At 50.8% G+C, this 23,324-nt stretch overlaps 1 protein-coding gene across 1 annotated transcript in view; it reads right to left on the reverse strand.

Moving 5' to 3' along the window:
• HOXC13 (homeobox C13) overlaps window positions 1–21,329 on the reverse strand; it is a 33,416-nt gene extending 12,087 nt beyond the window's left edge. Inside the window, exons 1-2 of the mRNA XM_078609081.1 lie at window positions 21,183–21,329; window positions 16,499–17,185 (exon numbers count right to left, since the gene is read on the reverse strand). Of these exons, the coding sequence (XP_078465207.1) occupies window positions 16,499–17,185; window positions 21,183–21,318 (823 nt within the window). The 5' untranslated portion in view covers window positions 21,319–21,329. The remainder of the gene's footprint in view (window positions 1–16,498; window positions 17,186–21,182) is intronic.
• Between the last annotated feature and the right edge of the window lie 1,995 nt (window positions 21,330–23,324).

Consider the following 23,324-nt stretch of genomic DNA (forward strand, 5'->3'; position numbering starts at 1 on the left):
ATGTTTCTCTGTTCATGTTTTTGTTTGTTGCTGTTGCACCCGACTCAAGAGCCGCATGGCTCACAGGGCTATACCTAATAAATTAAACTTGAAATTTAAATCATACAAAATCATTACTACAAAACAAACTAATTTGAATTAAAAGTTTGTAATTAGGAATCGTGACACTAATAGTGGCTATGGGGTACCAGTCACACCACTTAAATCATCTAAAATCATTACTATGAAACAAACTAATTTGAATTTAAAGTTTGTAATTAGGAAAAATGACACTAATACTGGCTCTCTGGTTCCAGACAACCCACTTAAATCATACAAAATCATTACTACTAATCAAACTCATTTGAATTTAAAGTTACATTATTATTTTCATTCACGAGTGTGTTGAGTTTGTTGTTCGTATAAATTGTGCACCACTGCCAACGCAGCAGCTTCACCAGATAATGCATCCGATCCACCGATAATTTTACGATGTGTGTGTGTATATATAGACATCGCGTGACCATGCAAATAGAGAGACAGGCAACCAACCAACACGGGGTGGGGTGGGGATGGTGGGTGTACAATCTAAACGAAACGGGACAACAACGGGTCAGATACTATAAAAACGAGTCGAGTCAGAGCCGTCCACCGTAGGGTAAGCCGGCAAATCGGGACGTCCGCCCCGGGCCCCGCGATTTGTTGGGGGGGGGGGGGACCCGCGCGCTTCGACATCAAAGGTGGCAGATGCCAAACTTCCTGTTTAGTTTGAAGGCGTCATGAGGGCGGCGGGGGGGGGCACCACCCCACCCCTATGGACGGCCCTGAGTACAGGATTTAGAAAATGAAACCACCCATCGGTGTTTTTCTTCCTGGTTCTTTCGGTAAAGTCACGTAGAAGGGAAATAATAAAATAATAAAATTAAACAGCGTCTTTCCGACAGATGTATTCTTCACCTGAGGACGGCTGCTAGCGTTGTGGCCGAAACGTCGTGAGAATTATTTTATCATGTTTTATTTTTATTATTTTATTATTTCCCTTCTACGTGACTTTACCGAAAGAACCAAGAAGATGAATCCCTGCAGTCATGAAAGCTTTAAATCGAAATTCACCCATCGGTTATTGATTCTAATATCGATGTATCTATTCATCGCTTTCAGACAAAAAAGGGCTGACACACCGAGTTCAAAAGAAAAACTGCGAACAGTGCAGAACTATCCATAGTATACGGTTTTTTTTTGGGGGGGGGGGGGTGTCACGTAAACAGAACGTGGCCTGTGCAGAACTTTTAAGAGTGAAACAGAACATTGTGAACGAATGCAACACGAGACAATACCAATGACATGGTACGATTTCAAACAGACGGATACAAAACAGATGATACAGTGAACAGTAAACCACACAGTCTCAACGATACGATGAAAAAAAAAACAATTGCTTCCGTGAATTCATCGTGAAAAATAATCGTATTAACAGGCGAAAACAAACCCATCCACCCACTCAGCCAACCACCCACCCACTCAGTCACCCACTTAGTCACTCAATCACTTATTCACTCACCCATTCACTCGCCCATTCACCCACCCACTCAGTCACCCACTCACCACACTGCAGGTCATAACACTGCTCCCTCACACTTCTTCACTTTGGAAATCCGTCCACACCATCATAATCACCATCACCACCATCACCACCATCGCCACCACCATCGTCATCTTCGTATTTCCCCCTCCCCCTCCCAATCGTTTCGGCCTAGCGGATAGCACCTTCGCCGCGTCTTGTTGCGGGGGGGGGGGTCACGGTTCAAATCCAGCGGCCGCCCCGATTAATCCTGCGCGGATGTTACAGTAACCATGACAACACTGCGCACCGTCTGCGTCCCAGTGGACGTTAACGATTCCGTGACGTCATGCGCAAGAGCAGGAGGTTGTGTGCCCGCGTCGGGGTCCACATTTTCCAATTTCGAAAAATCACCCCAAAAAAATTCCTCAATTGCGATCAAAGACAAAGATCCCCCAGACGGTTGGGGGCAAGTGCTGCTAGCGAGTAGCCACCTATGAAGGCCGGCACTGTGGCACACGTGGTGGTTACAAAGACAAAGATCCCCCGTGTAGCCTTTAACAAGACTGTCGGGCAAGTGCTGTTGGCGAGTAGCCACCTATGAAGGCCGGCACGGCACACGAGGGGGTGGGTGGCCAGCGCCACGCCCGGCCGCCTTTGTCTCCCTCAGTGGCGATGTTTTCCTACACACACCGCAGAACCAGGTACTCATTTGAGGCTGAGTCGACCATGGGGAGGCCCAGGACCGGTTAAAATATTTGCCACTTGATACTGGTCGGGAATGCTGCGCCATACGCTCCCCACAAAGCCAACGGTCCCCCCGTGTAGCCTTAACAGACCGTTGGGGCAAGTGCTGTTAGCGAGTAGCAGCTATGAAGTCCAGGCGCGGCCGTCTTTATCTCCCCAGTGGCGATGTTTACACATTTCGCACCGGGTACGATTCCACCGAGGGGGGGAGGCCCAGGACCGGTTCGGATAATCGTCACCGGTGTTGGCCGTGAGCGGGAATCGAACTTGGGTCGTGGCCAGGGGGCTGGGTCACGTGATGCCGCACAGGGACAGCTGCCACGGGGGTAGCCCTAGGCGAGACTACACAGCAGCAATCATCGCCCCCCCCCCCAACTCGCTCTGCCCCCTACCGGCAGACGAATGCACCCAGGTCACTGTTCTGGTCTTGGGGGTTCAGCCATCTGGTAACACGAATCCGCACCTCCGATGAGCACGTTTGGCTACGTACGGTGCGAAAGAAGTTCAACGTGCATACGTACGATCGTATGCACTCTGTCCTGTTTTCTCACCGCCTGTCCCAGGACATCTCACTCTGCCTCTCCGTGATGAATCTCCTTCATGTTCTCTGCTGTGTACCCAGCTGCCATCCGTAAACACATTCACGTCGTGAATGCAAAGTCAAACTACGTCAACTTGATCACTTCCGAAGCGCTTGCTCGAGTTGAAAACAAAACGAAACAACATTCCTCTTATCTCTTACAATTTTTATCGTGCTGTTTGTTCCTGGCCGTTTTGGCCCGCGATGTCTGGCGACTGTTGTGTGCGGGCGAAGATAAATTCGACAATTGATTTCACGAATTCGTTTTCTTTTTTGTTTAAGTCTTCAGTTCCACAGCCAAAAACGGATAGCGCGCACAACCACGGGAATGAGAATGCAGATGTGCGTGCGTGTCTCGAAACATGCGTTTAGATGATTACGTCCTCTATACATGTCCACGTGATGAGAAGCCACGAACTTCGAGCTATCATTTGTGATAGCCAGGTCGTGTCTGAAAGCGAGCTATGCAGCTCAGTGGGGCATGACTTGGTTAAAAAACAAACATATACAGTTTAGTTTTAGTTGCTATGGTCAAGAGGCGAGTTCCATTTCCGGGACGGCGTGAGCGGGCAAATGTTTAGATGATTTTGATTCTAGAGTTGAAGCTTTCGTGACTGCAGGGATTCATACTCTTACGTTTTTTCGGTAAAGTCACGTGGGTAGAAAATAAAATAATAATAAATCACGACGTTTCGGAGGCAACACAAGTCTCCGTCTTCAGGTGGGACCGTCACAGCTAGATTTACTGTAAATTTGTGTTGCCTGCGAAACGTCGTGCTTTAATATTATTTTATTTTATTTTTTTTACCTACGTGACTTTACCGAAAAAACCTAAGAGTATAGATTGTTTTGCTTCTATAAATATCCACGGGATTAAAGGGGCGTCCGAAAATGACGTCACGCGATTTTGTACGATTTTTGCCCCCCCCCCCTTCGTCACACGGCGTCACAAAAGTCAGACCCCCCCCCCCTCCAATATGACGTCACAAAGCTCTGCCCCCCCCCAAAAAAATAACATGCTTCAAATCGTTTTAAACTATTGTTATTGTAGTGCGTATTTAATGATTTAATGTGGCGCTGCACTCTGATGTTGTAGGATAAAACATTTCTTTAAAAGTATATTTAATTAAGTAGAACGTATTCTTGGTTCTTTCGGTAAAGAAAATGTATCCCTGCAGTCACGAAAGCTTTAAATAAAAACTTAAGTAGAACGTATTATCTATATTTATTTAAAGTTGCGCATTTTGATGAGACGTCACATTTCTCAAACCCCCCCCCCCCTTCATACCACATCGTCACAAATATCTGCCCCCCCCCCGCCTAGGTGCGTGACGTCATTTATGGACGGCCCCAAAACAACTTTGTTGACCTATCATTTGCGATAGCTTGGTCGCTTCTAAAAAAGACGTTAATTCCCCAGTGGGGCTTTATCCGGTGAGATTAAATTTTGTTTTATTTGTTTATATTTTTATGTGATTTTTTTTCCTTTCCTATACTTGCGTGTTTTTGGATTGTTGTTTTTATTGTTGCAGCGTTCCGACCCCGCGCCCCTGCTGGACATCTGTGGAAAAGAGCTTCATGGCTCAGCGGATTTCCCCTCCAGGAGAAATACACGTTCCCATTCTAAAATCGTGCAACGCGGGCGACTCGTCCACAGCGTCACCTGTGGACGAACGGCTGAACTGCAATTTTTGATTTAAATATAAAAAAAATCCATTAAACTACCACTGAACGCGTTGTTTTTTTGGCTGAAGTTCGACAACATCCTTAGCCTTAAAAAAGGGGGGGAGACAATCGGCGACGTTTCGGGCACACAGCATGTGCCAATTCGCAACGTTTCAATCAACGGCCCTCTTCAATGGCTCTTAATTCGTGACGATTGTGCCGAGTAATTTTACCCTTAAACTACGACTAATACATTGAAGTACCATCCTTATCATCATCATCATCATGCAACTGCCGATGCACTGATCGACGATGTTGGTTATGGATGTACCATGTTGAACTTCTTTCGCACCGTACATAGCCAGGCCTGTCAAAGTATAAAGGAGCAGCGCCGCAATTGCTTACTCGCGTCACTTCCGGCGGAAGGGCCTCTAAGGGAGAGAGGCATCGGGTTGGCCCCTCTACGGTGGTCTTTGGCCTCCTCTTCCACGTCGTGAGAGAGACAGAAACACGGACTTCCCTTCGCTGCAAAGCTGCCTCGCTCTGGCGAGCGATGGGCGGCGCTCGCTATCACCGCTACCGCTTCAAAGCCAACGACGAACACAATTCCACATTCCTATGGCGGGAGCTGGTGTATATTCGTAGCGGGGCCCACCTTGTGACTTCGCACACCACGGCTACCCCGTTGTTGTGTGGACCCCCGAGAAGGACGGACGAACGGATGCGGAGACAAAACTGAACTAACAGCCGGGATTTTATTTTAAATTCAGACTCGTTCAGGCGCGGCGCTTTAACCACGCAAGGCCCCCCCCCCTCCCGCCTGATAATTAATGTAACGTTTCGTCATCCCCCCCCCCACCCTGCTTTACCATCGGCTTTAGCGTCACACTCCACGGGGGCGGTGGCGAATTACTCAGTCCACCTCCACCACGACAACTGCCGATGATGATGATGACGACGGGGCTTTTATCCTGCGTGAGTGTCGAGTACGTGCGTGCACGTATGTAGGCGTGTTTGTTTCGAGGCAAAAGCGTGCTTTGTGTGCTTTCAGTCGGCTTCAGCGTCACACTCCACGGCAGGAGGCGAATTACTCGGTCCACTGATGATGATGCTACTGATGATGATGCTGCTGATGGGTCTCGTATCCTGCCTGAGTGTTGAGACTCGGAGCAGCGCTGGGGGAGCTCCAGGCTGAGTGAGGCTGCCCCCCCCAGTCCGTGAGTGAAACCAAATCGGCGATCTGCGCGTGCCTCAGCTTTTAGCTCCCTCCCCCCAGCAAAGTTTTAAACAAAAAAACATTACGTTCGCTATTGTATGTACCATAAGCAGGGGTTCTCGGCTCTATTTGTGTCAAATTTCAGCTCTCTAGCCCGTCTAGAACATCATTAAAAACCTACACCACAATCCCATCTCTAGGCCCCATGTACTACTATTAATATTTGCCTGTGCCCAGACCACTCCGGCGTGTCCGATCATCACCTCGGATCTCGGAAGCAACGCAGATTAATCACGAATAGTAATAATGGACACTACTACTATGGCGTCTTTCACCCGGAGATCACGAGGAGCTGTACAAAACGACAAAGACAAAGATCCCCCGTATAGCCTTAACAAACTTAAGGGACAAGGGCTGTTAGCGAGCACCTATGAAGGCCGCAACGGCACACGAGGGGGTCGGTGGCCAGGACCACGCCCGACCGCCTTTGTCTCCCGAGTGGCGATGTTTACACACCGAACCAGGTACTCATTTGAGGCCGAGTCGACCTAGGGGAGGCCCAGGGCCGGTTCAGATAATCGTCACTAGTGTTGGCTGTGAGCGGGAATCGAACTCGGGGCGCCAAGTTCTTAGCGCAGTGCGCTAACCGCTACACCACCGCTCCCCACAATACAACACACACACACACACTGACACACACACACTGACACACACACACGTGTAGGCTCACACCAACAACCCAAGCAGGTGCGAGCCTGTATACCACTTGGATGGACGGCCACTATGCCCACCGAATTGCACAGACTGCTTCGTGGTTACGTTTTTTTTTTTGCGGGCAGCATAGGGACGGTGCAGCAAAATCAATAGTTGTAATCTACTGCACATCTATGCTCCCGGATGTTTTGTCTTCAGAATCCCCTCGCTGACTGGCTTTGGTCAAGTATGGTCAAGCAAACCCCCATTGACCCACACGCCTTGGGGGTAGGTCTTCATCCAGCAGTGTAAATTACAAAGGGCTGTACACGTGCAGTGACATAGAATTGGTCACTAAGCAGCACAGCGCTGGCTGCTGGCAGGGAAGGTGATCTGCAGCTTGTAGCAGCCCCGGCTGACAGCAGGCCACGTGATAGACCCGAGAGGGATCTAGGGGAAAGGTCACGGAAGAGACACGTCCAGAGCCCCCCAATAGGTTCCAGAAGGGGGGCGTGGCCGGGGCGGAGCGAGGCGACGCTGACGGGATAAAAGGAGGACCCCGAGTGGAAGCTCGGGGCTGTCGTTTGGAGTGGGATCCCCTCGTCGTCGTCGCCGCTGTTGAAGATCGTCGCCATCGCTGCTGTCGTCTCCACTTGATAATTGCGCTGCTAGACGGAGTTGGCCGTCTTAGTTTCGCATCGTCAGTGTCAGACGGCTAGCGTTGTGTTGTAGGCTCGCAAGCAGTGTGGAGTTGCGTATAAGCGAGAGACAGCAGAGTGTGCAACAGTGTAGGGTGTGTGTATTGTATGAAGTGTACAAAGTGTGCTCGGTGTTTAATTAAAGAATTGCCTCCAAGAAGTTGGTACGTCTCCATCTCAGTCACTACACATGTACAAGGTGGATACAGCGCTATACGGCATTCAAACAACAGATATCTGCACGACATACTATACGTACGCACAACGTGCATATAAAACACAATTACGCGTACACAGATATGCATACCCATGTACAAGGACGTAATGATCAGTGTCTGTTTATAATCGGAATATTTATCCTGGAGGAATCCGAAGAGCTATGAAGCTCTTTCTTTTTTCACAGACGTCTCTACACTCGACGTGTGTATACATGGGGAGGGTGGAGCAGTGGCGCCGTGGTTAGCGCACTACGTTAACCAACTCTGGACACCTGGGTTCGATTCCCGGCCACGGCTAACATCAGCGGCGAGTGGTATCTTAACTAGTTCTGTAACCGACTAGACATCTGTGAAAATGAGCTTCATAGCTCATCGGATTGCTCAAGTCCAAATTCATGTTGTGATTCTGAACCTCTCAGTCCCACAACGCCACCGCCCCGGTACTACACCACCACCATCATCATCATCAACATCATCAACTCAAGCAGCATGGAGAAGTATGGTTAAACAATCCCCCCCCCTTCATTGGGCAGTGGATTGATAATGGCATGTCTCGATCGGCCCACGAAAACAATCGTGGATACCTCGCCGGTAAAGCAAAGGACACGGGATACACACAACACCGGCGGGCCGCCGCCCAGTGGAATGCGTGCATGTGGAAGCCAAGTATTTTCAGTACCTGTCAAAGCCAATTAGTAACACTGCACAGACAATGCGCGGATTGTTGGCATGTGCACGGCCAGCAGGGATGCGTAGGGGTTGGATAGACCTTCATCCAGCAGTCGATTGATCGTGGCAGAAAAATGTATCATTAAAGTTTAGTTTTATAATGACATTGATTGCGACTTGCAGCAACGGCGCGGCCACCGCAAACAGTGTCCGCTCCTCGCTCTCAGAGGAGAGAGAGGACGACTCAGAGAGAGAGAGAGAGGGGGGACGACTCAGCGAGAGCGAGAGGGCGACTCAGAGCGAGAGGGCGACTCAAAGAGAGCGAGAGGACGACTCAAAGAGAGAGAGCGACTCAAAGAGAGAGAGAGCGACTCATAGAAAGAGAGCGAGAGGACGACTCAGAGAGGATGACTCAAAGAGAGAGAAAGAGAGGGGACGACTCAAAGAGAGAGAGCGAGAGGACGACTCAGAGAGAGGATGACTCAAAGAGAGAGAGAGGGGACGACTCAGCGAGAGCGAGAGGGCGACTCAAAGAGAGAGAGAGCGAGAGGACGACTCGGAGAGAGGGAACGACTCAGGGGCGCCAGGAGGAAGAGCCACAGACGAGGAGCAGTGAATGCAGCAGCAGCAGCAGCCACGCGGTGACGAGCCGGCGGTACCAATACTTATCCAAGCTCTGCGATCCTCTATGTATGTTTTCATCACAAGTGAATTAGTGCTTTAATATGTGTGTTGGAGGAAAATGGAATGCCCGGAAAAAAAAAAACCAGGCGTGTTGTGATGATGATGATGATGGAATATGCAGTGTATGTGATGATGATGGAATATGAGGATGGTGGTGATGATGATGGAAGATGATGATGGTGGTGATGATGGTGGTGATGATGATGATGGAAGATGATGATGGAATGAGGATGGTGGTGTTGATGATGGAAGATGATTATAGAAGATGATAATGATGATGGATGATGAGGATGGTAGTAATGATGTTGGTGATGATAATGGAAGACGCAGTGTATGTGATGATGATGGTGGCCCTGAATGATGAGGAAGTGGCAGGCAAGCAATGGAACGTGAGCGAGAGGACATCGAGCGAGGAGGAGGAGGAGGAGATGGAGCGATGATGAGGATCAACTCATTGTGTGCACCTCCAATTATCAAGGTTGGCTACGTACGGTTGCGAAAGAAGTCCAACGTACAGTACATACATACACATTCCACTACGAACCCAAAATTCGGTTACCGGCCACGGCTAACATTAGTGGCGAGCGATTTCTGAACTGGTCGTGGGCCTCTAGCTCGTTTCGCTGAATCTGCAGTGACCAGTGCGGTGAAGTATGGTCAAACACCTCCGGTGACCGACCGACATGGGAGAAGTCTTCATCCAGCAGAGCATTGATCATGGCCGAGGCTGATGATGATGATGACGGTGGAGTGAAACATGTCGCACGTAGACTGCCCCATTTTTAAATCCTTTATATTAAGTTCGCTTGCTTGCTTGCTTGCGCGCTTACGACCGTGCAAATCTTTCGGTCGTTTTTTAACCCACTTCCCGTGATCCAATCGAGCTGACATTTTGCACACAGACTCGTTGTGCATGACAATTTATTTTCGTGAAAATTTTTTCCTAAATTTTCCACTTTTTAGGAAAATAATTTTATTTTCATATTTAATTTCAAATACCAATGTGATAAAAATGAAACTCTTACTCAAGAAAAACAGAAATGAATAATAAAATAAAACCGATGCCACGCATATCAAATATTTATAGTGAAAAACTTTGTTTTTACGGGTTAATTTTTTGTCAATCAAATGCTGGGTCGCATCGGGCATTTGACCATACCTCACCACGCTGCTCAGCTGCTAGTAGCTTAGTTGAAGGTGGGGAGCATTGACGTGGCAGCACACGCGGAGCACAGTACAACACTTCGTATCAGAACGTGCGTCGATCCTACAATAATGCCAACCTGTCGAGACGTATTACATATCATACAGATGGCACGGTTTCAGATGTAAATAAAGCACATATATATATTCCCCCATACAGTATATAGATGAATAAAAACAGCCGTTTATCAAGCCATTTTTGGACAAACGCCTCCACCCACCGTTGTTGTCGGCCACGCGGGGTTGTTTAACCATACTTCACCATTCTGGGTCAGCAGCGACAGCTCGTTGAAGACAAGCTTGGTACCTGTCCATGGGCCGGCTAGGATATTGCCCGCCAGCGATGGCAAGCCGATGGCCGGGTATCGAACTCATGGACGGGGGGGGGGGAAGGTAGGAGAGAGGGCTTGCGGAATTGATAGAAGATAATTGCTAGAAGATAATTGCTACAAGATAATTTATCGAAGGTAATCATAGAAGACAATTGATAGAAGCGCATTGATAGAGCACGGCGCGCCCAACCACAGCATCGCCGCTCCTCCGACGCGCGCACGTGCTACATCGTTTCGTGAAATCATCAGCGACGGGGGGTTGGGAACGTGGTGGAGCGGTCGCGGGGACGTGGCGATGGGTGCTCGCTTTACGCAATGGAAATCCGCTCGGCGGGAAACGCGTTGCTTTCGCGTTGCGAGCGAGTCGTAGGCGAACGCGCGCGCGCGCGCACGTTCGTATTAACGCGCGGCCGCGCGCGCGCAGACTGTGGGCGATGGTTTGAGCCAAGTCACGGCGACGCATGTGCCGAGCACGTGGGCGTGCGCGCGCGCCTGCCCCCCCCCCCATGTGTACGATTGCGAGGGAAGCTCTGATAAAGCAAGTGAGAAGTACATATTTACACGTGCACTACGACTTGATGATACGTTCGACGGTAATAAAACGAAACAACAAAAAAACCACACACACACACCCCGTAGAGTGTACACGAAGGCGCAGTGGTTAGCAACAACGCGCTGAGAGAGAGAGAGAAAATCGGTAACAAGTAAAAATCCGGCAGCCTCTGTTCGAGTCTCAGCCGTGGCTACCATCGGTGGCGAAGTGACAGCTGAATGGGTGATGGTCGCGCTCATCATCACACCGCCTCCACTCCTCCACCACATTCTTCGGCAACAAACCGCATTGTCAATTGTGGTGAAGTATGGTCAATTAACCCTCCATGATGTGACACGGCGTGGGGAGGAGGACGAGGGGAGGTAAGCGTATCATCCAGCGTGTGATCGATAAAGGGGGCCTTGTAAATAATACTTTATGTTCTAACTTTAAATGTAATATTCGTAACAATAGAAATCCTATAAAGAGATACATTCACAAGTGGCTGTGTGCGTGTCCTATTAAATGCGTGCCGTGCTGGCTTTCATAGGTGCTCGCGAGCAGCACTTGCCCCAAATGTCTGTGTAGGCTATACGGGGGGATCTTTGTCTTTGTACTGGAAATTATCTCCCTCCGCCATGTTAATTAATTGATCAGCTGTAGCTATGTCTCCGGATTAAATTAAACGCAAGCTTGTTTTGCGTTTTTTTTGTTGGTTAGAGACACAATTATATATTTTTAGTGAACAAAAATAAATGATAATTATCTCGCGGAAAGGCCTTCTTGCGAAGACAGCCGTTATTCATCCAGCAGTGGATTTATGATGCCTGATGATGCTAGATGCTGATGATGCAATATAATAATAATAATAATAATAATTTTAGTCAATATTCTCAAAAAGGCAATTTTATCCGATATATTTATTCAATAAAACGATATGCACCCAAGCACTGGTATGCAGACTCACAATCTTTATTTATCCTGGAGAAATCCGATGAGCTATGAAGCTATTTTTTCACAGATGTCCAGTGGGCGGGGGGGGGGGGGCAGAAAGTTGCAACAACAAACAATTCAACACAACGAAAGTAAAAGAAAATTACTATTAAAAAAATACCTAAAATAGATCAAGTACATATATAAGTAAAAATTACATAAGTTGCATACGATAGTCGTACGTTTGTATAAACGTACCATACAATATGGGTATTATGGTCTTACACCATGTAGGGTGTATACTCTTAGGTGGGACCGTCACACCTGATGACGGAGACTTGTGTTGCCTCCGAAACGTTGTGATTTATAATTTTATTTCTATTATTATTTCTATTATTATTTCTATTATTTTTACCTACGTGACTTTACCGAAAAAACCTAAGAGTAGGAATCCTTGCAGTCACGAAAGCTTCAAATCTAGAACATGTAGGGTGTGTTGAAGACCATGTACTGGATTTTTACGTATTAATTTATATACATTTTCGACATCGGTTAAATCTTACGGCGTATTGCATCGGATACCCGATTACCTTGAAACGTATGTGCGTGTCTATGTAGATATTTTATTATTGTTTACATTCGATATGTATACGCACAGACACGACACGCACGAGTGTGTATGTGCCTGATACGTTAAGCGTGTACGTATTTGATATGTAAAATTACGTGTGCAAGACGCACACACGCGCGTACATGCTTACTACGTCTGTGTTGTGGGCACGCGCAGAAAGAACGATCCATTAAAGTAGAGGAACCTTAAACGAAAACCGGTAATGTAGTCGAACCGGTTTCAGGAATTTTTTTACCCGTTTCAAAAGTCGAGAAACCGGTGGTTACTTTTTTAAAGTTGAATTTTTTCAATTTTTAAATAATTCTAATCCTTGCCATTCTGCGAACAATTCAAACCGCGTGGCGCACTTTCGCCTCGTTTTTCCGTTTAATACTCGAACCGTGGAGGGTTCACCAAACTCGCCGCCTTCAAATACACGCCGACTCGTTCCACGCCGCGCGCGCCCGATGATTGTTCAACACTTTCCCACGTGACGCGCCAAGCAAGTCACGCGGTCTGCGTCGCGCGGAACACGTGGCGTTTGCGCACGCGCACGTGGAACGCGTGTACACACGCACGCACACTGAGCTCAGTCGTGCATTTTAATTATATGAACGCAGCCGGCGTGAATTGGGTGTAAAGGGACAAGCGGTGTGATTTTGTAATAGCTGAGCGGAGCCGGGGGGGGGGTAATTGCCTTGCGCAAGGGTCGGCATCACGCGGCTCTTTAACGCGGACTGCTTCGAAGCTCCCGACAGTTCCAGTTGCAAAGTAACAAAACAAAAACATCACGCACAACGCCCCCCCCCCCTTAATTATTTTCGATAATCTAAAACAAGCTCAAAAACGATTCGTGACGCGGCATTGCAAATCATTGTGCGCGCGTGCCCTTCTTAAGATAGCAATTACACGCAAAAAAAAACCGCACGTACGGTTTGACGTTGTTAAGTAACGTCCTGTGTTCGCATATACGTTGCGGCTCTATCAATATTGCAGTTTCTGTTGTTGTTGTTGTGCCGAATTCGAAGCAAATGTTTCTCCTTCTTATTTTGGGTGAACGAGCCCCGATTTAGACGTGGTTTGGAAGCTGCACAGTTTTCTACATGTGGGGTCAAACCGGTAACGGATATTAACCGGTTTTTGTTTTGTTTAATACGGTTATCGATACCGTGCGTATACCGCACACATCGACTGCATGCGCACGGTGCGCGTATTTACCTGTGGAATTGATTGTGTGCACACTACCGAATGCCACCGTTACAACACGAGAGTGAGCGTGCACGTACACATTCACACAGTGCGTACAATCCGCACCGCACCATGCGTGTGGACGTCATTGATACGTACACACAAATTACATTGCACCATTACAGTTGCGTGTGTGTGTGTATATATGGGGAGCGGCAGTGTAGCGGTTAGCGCGCTGCGCTATGAACCCGGCGACCCGGGTTCGATTCCCGTTCACGGCCAACACCAGTGGCGATTATCTGAACCGGTCCTGGGCCTCCCATAGGTCGACTCAGCCTCAAATGAGTACCTGGTGCGGTGTTTAAACATCACCACTAGGGAGACAAAGGCGGTCGGGCGTGGTGCTGGCCACCCACCCCCTCGTGTACCGTTGCGGCCTTCATAGGTGCTCGCTAACAGCACTTGCCCCTACAGTCTGCTAAGGCTATATGGGGGATCTTTTCATAAACACACACACACACACAACTATATATATATACACACACACACGCGCCACTTATTTCAAAACATTTCTTGCTGTGGTTTTCACACCTGACGATGATTTCTTGAGTTGCAATCGAAACGTCGTGAGAATTTTATTGTTCTATTTTTTTTTATTATATTATTATTTCCCTTCTACGTGACTTTACCGAAAGAACCAATAATATGAAACTCTGTGAATGTACATATATATGTATGCACTTGTTAGATATGCACGTAACGATTACATACGGAATATAATACGCAATGAGCACATGGCATTTATGTACACTGGTGTGTACATACAGGTTGTACATAATATACACTCGATTAATATATCTATTCCATATGTACATACCAATTTCATTAACAATTTACGCGCGGTGTGTACATATATATGTAGATACACACAATATTACACTCGTTTGTATGCCGTGTGTACACAATAATTACGCATCTTATATATACAATATACACAATGTATAAATACATCGCACGGACGTTATACAACTTTGTGTGTGTGTACATAAATTAGCATGCGTAATAGCCACAGGTGTGTGTGTGTGTACGTAATATGCAATTGTAAACAGAAACGTCTAAACAATATACAAGTCTATGTATTTTACATGAATAATAATTATAAAACATGCGCATTTCACGCAATGCACACTAAAGCACACATAATACACACACACGCATCGCTACACGCACACGTGTTGCTACACACGTATAACTCGCAACACGTATTTATTATCCACGTACATAACAGACAAAAACACAGGTTCCCCCGTGTAGCCTGTAACAGACTGTTGGGGCAAGTGCTGTTAGCGAGCACCTACGAAGGCCGGCACGGCACACGAGGGGGTGGGTGGTCAGCACCACGCCCGGCCGCCTTTGTCTCCCCAGTGGCGATGATTTTACACACCGCACCAGGTACTCATTTGAGGCCGAGTCGACCTAGGGGGACGCCCAGGACCGGTTCAGGTAATCGCCACCACCGGTGTTGATCGTGAGCGAAAATCGAACTCGGGCCGCCGGGTTCATAGCGCAGCGCGCTAACCGCTGCGCCACCGCTCCCCACGAACACGCAAACACACACGTACACACGTACACCCAAATACATAAACACAGCCCATCCTCACGCATATACAAACACACAATGCAGTATACCACACACACCCATACAACAAAAACACAACGTTTACAAACGCGTATATGAAAGACAACACACACTCGCTCACACACACACAGATAAACACACAAACTCCCTGACGCAAATACACACATCCACACGCAAAGACAAAGATCCCCCAAATAGCCCTAACACACTGTTGGGGCAAGTCCTGTTAGCGAGTAGCACCTACGAAGGCCGGCACGGCACACGAGGGGGGTGGGTGTCCAGCACAGCGCCCGACCGCCTTTGTCTCCCCAGTGGCGATGTTTACACACCGTACCAGGTACTCATGTGAGACCCAGTCGACCGAGGGGAGGCCCACGACCAATTCAGATAATCGTCACTGATGTTGATGGCCGTGAGCGGGAATTGAACTTGGGACGCCGGGTTCGTAACGCAGCGCTCTAACCGCTGCTCCACCACTCCCCAACAGACACCACACACACACACGCCCAAAGACAAACGAAAAAGATCCCCCCGTGTAGCCTCAACAGACTGTAGGGGCAAGTGCTGTTAGCGAGCAGCACCTATAAAGGCCGAAACGGCACACGAGGGGGTGGGGGTTGGCCCACACCACGCCCGGCCGCCTTTGTCTCCCCAGTGGTGATTTTGGCACATGACAGCAGGTACGTATGCACACGCAGACCTTTACAACGCGAACGTGTACAATACCGACACACACTCCCCTGCACACTCACCCTTCCAAAAGACAAAAATCGGCACTGATGACAAGGGGATGGGTGGCCAACACCACGCCCGGCCGTCTTTGTCTCCCAAGTGGCGATGTTTAACACAGCGCATCAGGTACTCATTTGAAGCCGAGTCGACCTAGGGAAGGCCCGGGACCGATTCAGATAATCGGCACTGGTTTTGGCCGTGAGCGGGAATCAAACCCAGGTCGCCAGGTTCGTAGCGTAGCGCGCTAACCGCTGCACCACCGCTCCCCCACCCGTGTACACTCACACACAGACACACAGACACTCACCCGTGTACACACACACAGACTCTCACCCGTGTAAACACACACACACACTCACCCGTGTACACACATACACCCGTGTACACACACAGACAGACACACTCACCCGTGTACACACACACAGACACCCGTGTACACACACAGACAGACACTCGTGTACACACACACAGACACCCGTGTACACACACACACAGACACCCACCCGTGTACACACAGACACTCACCCGTGTACACACACACAGACACCCACCCGTGTACACACACACAGACACACACACACACGCCGCTCACAGCCACTCGCACTCACTCCGACCTCACCTGCGAGCGGCGACTTCCACAGGTGTGACAGCTGACTCTGCTCCTTGGCGCAGTACATTTGCCCGTTCCATCCATTGGGCAGCGCCCACGGCTGATGGTGGTATCCGTCCATTCCGTGGTGAAGGATGGGGTCGTGGCGACCTTCGCTCGGCGGGGCGAGCGACGCATGCGGCACCACGGGCATGTCTAAGTAGCCCGGCATGTGCTGATGATGGTGGTGGTGGTGGTGATAAGCGCTGCCGTAGCTTGGGTAGAAGGCGAAGTCTTTAGCTGCACGCCCGCTCGTGTAATCATCACCCACACCGCCTCCACCAATACCACCACCACCACCAACGACACCGCCTCCACCACCACCGATACCACCGCCGCCGCCACCACCGACGCCGCCGCCTCCAGCAGCAACGGATGAGCCGACGCCGTTGCTCGGTTGTAGTCCGACGGAGACGTCCTGCACGTATTTGTCGACGAGCGAGTGCGGCCCGTAGCCCGAGGCGAGGCTCGCGGCGGCCGTCTGCGCCGCCGATCCGCAGGTCGCTTTCACGTGGGCGCCCATTCCGTGACCCACGCGGCAGCCGTAGTAGCCGCTCGCGCCGAAGGGGTAGCCGTAGCCGAGGGTGGCGGCCGTCGGGGAACCTTGCGGGGCCTGGCAAGGTGGGCACGAGGAGGAGGAGGAGGTCTTCACGCCGTCTGTCAAGCGATGGGGGGGGCGGGGGGGGAGACACATACACGTGGAGGTAGTAGGTGATTTGATTGATGATGATACGATAGTGTACGCGCGCGCGCGGATGGATGTATGTGTCGTTAAACCCGCCACCAACCGACACAGCCAACTAGTATGGGTTGTTACGTATACAGAACGTGGCCAATTCGTCACTAGTACAGCACTAACCGGTGTGTTGGAGAATCAAGCCACAGCATTTTCACTCCGAGTACGACGTTTCTATATTTTCGCGATCTCACCAAAACAACCTCTATTGTGGACGACATAGGTCGCGAAAGTCTGCTACGTGTTTAATGGTGTATTGTGTGCCACGTGTACATGCGTGTGCGTGCGTGCGTGTACACGTGCTCACGGCCAACACCAGCGACGATTATTTGAACCGGTCCTGGGCCTCCCCGAGGTCGCCTCAAATGAGCACCTGGTGCCGTGCGTAAACATCGCCACTGGGGAGACAAAGGCGGCCGGGCGTGGTGTTGGCCACCCACCCCCTCGTGTGCCGTGCCCGGCATTCATAGGTGCTCGCTAACACGACTTGCCCCTCTACAGTCTGTCAAGGCTACACGGGTGATCTTTGTCTTTGTGTTACCGAATGCGCAAACACGAACACGTGTGCGCATTGTGGGGAGCGGTGGAGTCGCGCTGCTAAGAGAACTCGGCGATGCAGATTGATGATGATGACGATGCAGTGCTCGTGATGCTGACGATGGCTGTGTTCTGTGATCTTTTGAAGCGCACGCGATTCGTGTAGTAGTCCAGCCACGTAGAAGGCATGCGGATGATGATGTTGGTAACGATGCTGATAATGATGGTGCAATGACAAAGTCATCGATAGGATGATGATGATGATGGTGGTGTTGTACGCGATGCTGTGGCGATGCCACAGCACGCAATGATAATGACAATATCGATTATGATTATTATTATGGAGGTAATATAATAATTGATCTGGAGACTGCCATACAACCGCGGCGAGTATCCGCGATGTTCCTTCTTGGCTCGCGGTCAAATTTCATCGAGATGATGACGCGTGCCGTTTGCGATGATGACGATGCTGTCCGAAGATACGAATACGATGTCTAGATGCAATCATCAGCGGCCTCCTCATGATTGTATAGATCACGATGATCACGGGACAAGCGCAAATCAACCACGACGACGACGACGCATGATCACAATCGATGCAATCATTACCACCCCCATCGTACGTACAGTACTGTACATGCAATCAATCTCTCTCGCGCACACACACGACACACACGCGTGTGTGTGTGTGAAGCGGTAGTGTAGCGGATAGCGCGCTGCGCTATGAACCTGGCGATCCGGGTTCGATTCCCGCTCACGGCCAACACACGATTATCTGAACCGCTCCTGGGCCTCCCCTAGGTCGACTCAGCCTGAAATGAGTACCTGGTGCGGTGAGTAAACATCGCCACTGGGGAGACAAAGGCGGTCGGGCGTGGTAGCTGGCCACCCACCCCCCCCGCGTACCGTTCCGGCCTTCATAGGTGCTCGCTAACAGCACTTGCCCCTACAGTCTGTTAAGGCTATACGGGGGATCTTTGTAAAAAATTTTGTGAATAATATGAAGATCATTAGTGTAGCCGGTACGAGAGGATGGCGTCTATCATGGGGCGCACAAAGGGAGGCATTGGCCTGGCCAGAACCACGCACTACCAGCCGCCTTTGTCTCCCCCGGTGCGGATATTTAAAAAAAAATCGCACCAGGCCACTCATTTCAGTCGATCTCAGGAACTGGTTTAGATCGTCGCTTCAAATGACGTCCGATATATTGGCAAGAGCAATAAGCGAGACTCCAACTCGGGGTTTGCTGGAATTCAGAGCGCAGTGCGCTAACCACTGCGCCACTACTCCCCACCTATGTATAAAACACAAAGACAAAGATCCCCCCGTACAGACTGTTGGGGCAAGTTCTGTTAGGGAGTAGCACCGAAGAAGGCGCTCCTTGCTAACACCACTCCCGGCCGCCCTTTTTCACCGCACCGGGTCACACATTTAAGGCTGAGTCGACCTAGGGGGGAGGTGCAAATATTCGCCGTTGTTGCTATTGGCCGTGAGCGGCAATCGAACTTGGCCCTTGCTGGTTTCGTTGAATCGCAGCGCGCTAACCACTGCGCCACGGCTCCCCCAACTCCATACGCGCAGAATCAGAATCTTTATTTATCCTGGATGAACTGTGAAGCTCTTTCACATGTCCAGTAGGACAAAGATCCCCCGTATAGCCTTAACAGACTGTTGGGGCAAGTGCTGTTAGCGAGCACCTCTGAAGGCCGGAGCGGCACACGAGGGGGTGGTTGGCCAGCACCACGCCCGACCCCGTTTGTCTCTCCAGTGACGATGTTTACACACCGCACAAGGTACTCATTTGAGGCCGAGTCGACTTAGGCGAGGCCCAGGACCGGTTCAGATAATCGTGACTGGTTGCTGGCCGTGAGCGGGAATCGAACTCGGGTAAGCCGGGTTCGTAGCGCGGCGTAGCGCTAACCACTGCGCCATCGTTCCTCATACAACACACACACGCAAACGCAAACAACACGCACACCACACACGCTCACACGGACCCAACACACGCACAAAGATCCCCCCCGTGTAGACTGTAACAGACTGTTGTTGTACTGGCCACTCACATCCCTCGTGTGCCGTGTCGGCCTTCGTAGGTGCTCGTTAACAGCACTCTTGCCGCAACACACAGCACCACACACACAACTAGTACACACACCACCACACACTCACGCCACAACTAGTACACATACCAGGACACACACACACACACACCCCCCAAGACAAAGATCCCCGTATAGCCTTAACAGACTGTTGGGGCAAGTGCTATTAGCGAGCACCTATGAAGGCCGCAGAGGCACGCAAAGGGTGTGGCCAGCTCTATGCCCGGCCACCTTTGTCTCTCCAGTGGCGATGTTTACACCCCGCAAGCCAGGTACTCATTTGAGGCTGAGTCGACCTGGGGGAGGCCCACGGCGGGTTAGGATAATGGCCACTGGTGTTGGCCATGAGCGGGAATCGAACCCGGGTCTATAGGTTCGTAGCGCAGAGCGTTGACCGCTACACCACCGTTCCCCACACACCAACACACACATACCACCACACACACACCACACACATACACCACCACACACACACTACCACACACACCACACACACACTACCACACACACCACACACACACACCACCACACACACACCACACACACACCACACACACACCACACACACACCACCACACACACCACGAACACACGACACACACCACGACACACACACCACACCACCACACACACCACACACATACCATTTTAACAGACTGCCGGGGCAAGTGCTGTTAGCGAACACCTATGAAGGCCGGCATGGCACACGAGGGGGTGGGTGGCCAACACCACGCCCGGCCGCCTTTGTCTCCCCTAGTGGCGATGTTTACACACCGCACCAGGTACTCATTTGAGGCTTAGTCGACCTAGAGGAAGCCCAGGACCGGTTCAGATAATCATCACCGGTGTCGGCCGTGAGCGTGAATCGAACCCGGGTCGCCAGGTTCATAGCACACAAAACACACACACCACGACACACACACACACACCACTACACACACCACGATGCAAAAAAAGATCCCCCGTATAGCCTTAACAGACTATAGGGGCAAGTGCTGTTAGCAAGGACCTATGAAGGCCAGAACGGTACACGAGGGGGTGGGTGGCCAGCACCACGCCCGACCGCCTTTGTCTCCCCAGTGGCGATGTTTACACACCGCACCAGGTACTCATTTCAGGCTGAGTCGACCTAGGGGAGGCCCAGGAGCGGTTCAGATAACCGTCACTGGTGTTCGCCGTGAGCGGGGATCGATCCCTGGTCGCAAGCGTTCATAGCGCAGCGCGCTAACCGCTACACTACCGCTCCCCCACTGACACACACCACACCCCACGACACACTAACCCGTCTGTCCAGCGTTCGCGGGCGCCATGCTGTCTTGCTGCAGGGTCCCCTTGCCGATGCCGTCCAATGCGCCGTTGTCGTAAAGGAACATGACGCGCTCCCCCAGACCCGGGTGCAGCACCAATGCCGAAGTCATAGCCCAGTCGAGTCCGGCATTCGAGCGAGACCCAGCCACGGGTTTTTCCTTTTTAACGCGACGTGGGGGGGGTGGGTGGGTGGGTGGTGGGTGGGGTGGTGTGGGTCTTGAGGTTTTTGGGGAGGAGGTGCCTCTCGCTGAGTGTGTCTGGAGGCAGGATGGAGTGGTTTAGTGGTGGGGGCGCTGTGGGTTGAGTGTGCGGTGGTGTGGGGGGTGGGGTGGTGGGTGGAGGCTGGGTGGAGTCGGTGAGTGGTGGTGGTGGGGGGTGATGTGGACAAGCAACTGCAGCCACTAGCCGGGCTTCGCTGTCACCCCGACCACCACCACCACCACCGCCTCGTGATATGCAAATTGGCTATTGACGCGCACACGTGAAAATCTTCAGGATGTTTCACTTGGATCTACCTTTCTTTGGGGGGAGGGTAGGGGTGGGTGGGTGGGAGGTAAGGTGGAGGGCGATGAGGCTGGGGGGGAGGGGGGAGAGGGTTTGGGGTTAGCGGGCCGTGGAAGGAATGCTAAATTGCCAAAGAGGAGTTTGGGACGAGAAGTGATGGGTAGGTTTAAACAATGAGACGCGGTTTGTCGTGTAATTTTTTTTGGCGGGCGTTGCTGCCTGCCGCCTGTGTTTATGCGTGTTCTGTGTTCTCTGTGTGTGTACGTGCGCGTGCAGGTAGACTCAGCCTCGAATGGATACCTGGTGCGGTGGTCGGGCGTGGTGCTGGCCATCCCTCGTGTGCCGTCCCTGCCGTCATAGGTGCTCGCTAACAGCACTTGCCCCAACAGTCTGTTAAGGCTACACGGGGCATCTTTGTATTTGTGTATAGATCGACCCAGCGTTAAATGAGTACCTGGTGCGTTGTGTAAACATCGCCACTCGGGAGACGAAGGCGGCCGGGCGTGGTTTCGGCCAGCCACCCCCTCGTGTGTTGTTCCGACCTTCATAGGTGCTCGCTAATAGCACTCGCCCCAATAGTTTGTTCAGGATATATGGGGGGGGGATATTTGTCCTTTGTTTGTGTGTTGTAGAGGTGTGTGGGTCACGTGTTGTAGAGGTGTGTGGGTCACGTGTTGTACAGGTGTGTGGGTCACGTGTTGTAGAGGTGTGTGGGTGACGTGTTGTAGAGGTGTGTGGGTCACGTGTTGTACAGGTGTGTTGGTCACGTGTTGTAGAGGTGTGTGGGTCACGTGTTGTAGAGGTGTGTGGGTCACGTGTTGTACAGGTGTGTGGGTCACGTGTTGTAGATGTGTGTGGGTCACGTGTTGTACAGGTGTGTGGGTCACGTGTTGTAGAGGTGTGTGGGTCACGTGTTATAGAGGTGTGTGGGTCACGTGTTGTAGAGGTGTGTGGGTCACGTGTTGTACAGGTGTGTGGGTCACGTGTTGTAGATGTGTGTGGGTCACGTGTTGTACAGGTGTGTGGGTCACGTGTTGTAGAGGTGTGTGGGTCACGTGTTATAGAGGTGTGTGGGTCACGTGTTGTAGAGGTGTGTGGGTCACGTGTTGTACAGGTGTGTGGGTCACGTGTTGTACAGGTGTGTGGGTCACGTGTTGTTGAGGTGTGTGGGTCACGTGTTGTACAGGTGTGTGGGTCACGTGTTGTAGAGGTGTGTGGGTCACGTGTTATAGAGGTGTGTGGGTCACGTGTTGTAGAGGTGTGTGGGTCACGTGTTGTTGAGGTGTGTGGGTCACGTGTTGTACAGGTGTGTGGGTCACGTGTTGTAGAGGTGTGTGGGTCACGTGTTGTAGAGTTGTGTGGGTCACGTGTGGTAGAGGTGTGTGGGTCACGTGTTGTAGAAGTGTGTGGGTCACGTGTTGTAGAGGTGTGTGGGTCACGTGTTGTAGAAGTGTGTGGGTCACGTGTCGTAGAGTTGTGTGGGTCACGTGTTGTAGAAGTGTGTGGGTCACGTGTTGTAGAGGTGTGTGGGTCACGTGTTGTAGATGTGTGTGGGTCACGTGTTGTACAGGTGTGTGGGTCACGTGTTGCACAGGGGTGTGGGTCACGTGTT

Source organism: Lampetra planeri, chromosome 31, assembly GCF_965212315.1.
Source record: "Lampetra planeri chromosome 31, kcLamPlan1.2.h2, whole genome shotgun sequence".
Taxonomy (NCBI): Eukaryota; Metazoa; Chordata; class Hyperoartia; order Petromyzontiformes; family Petromyzontidae; genus Lampetra; species Lampetra planeri.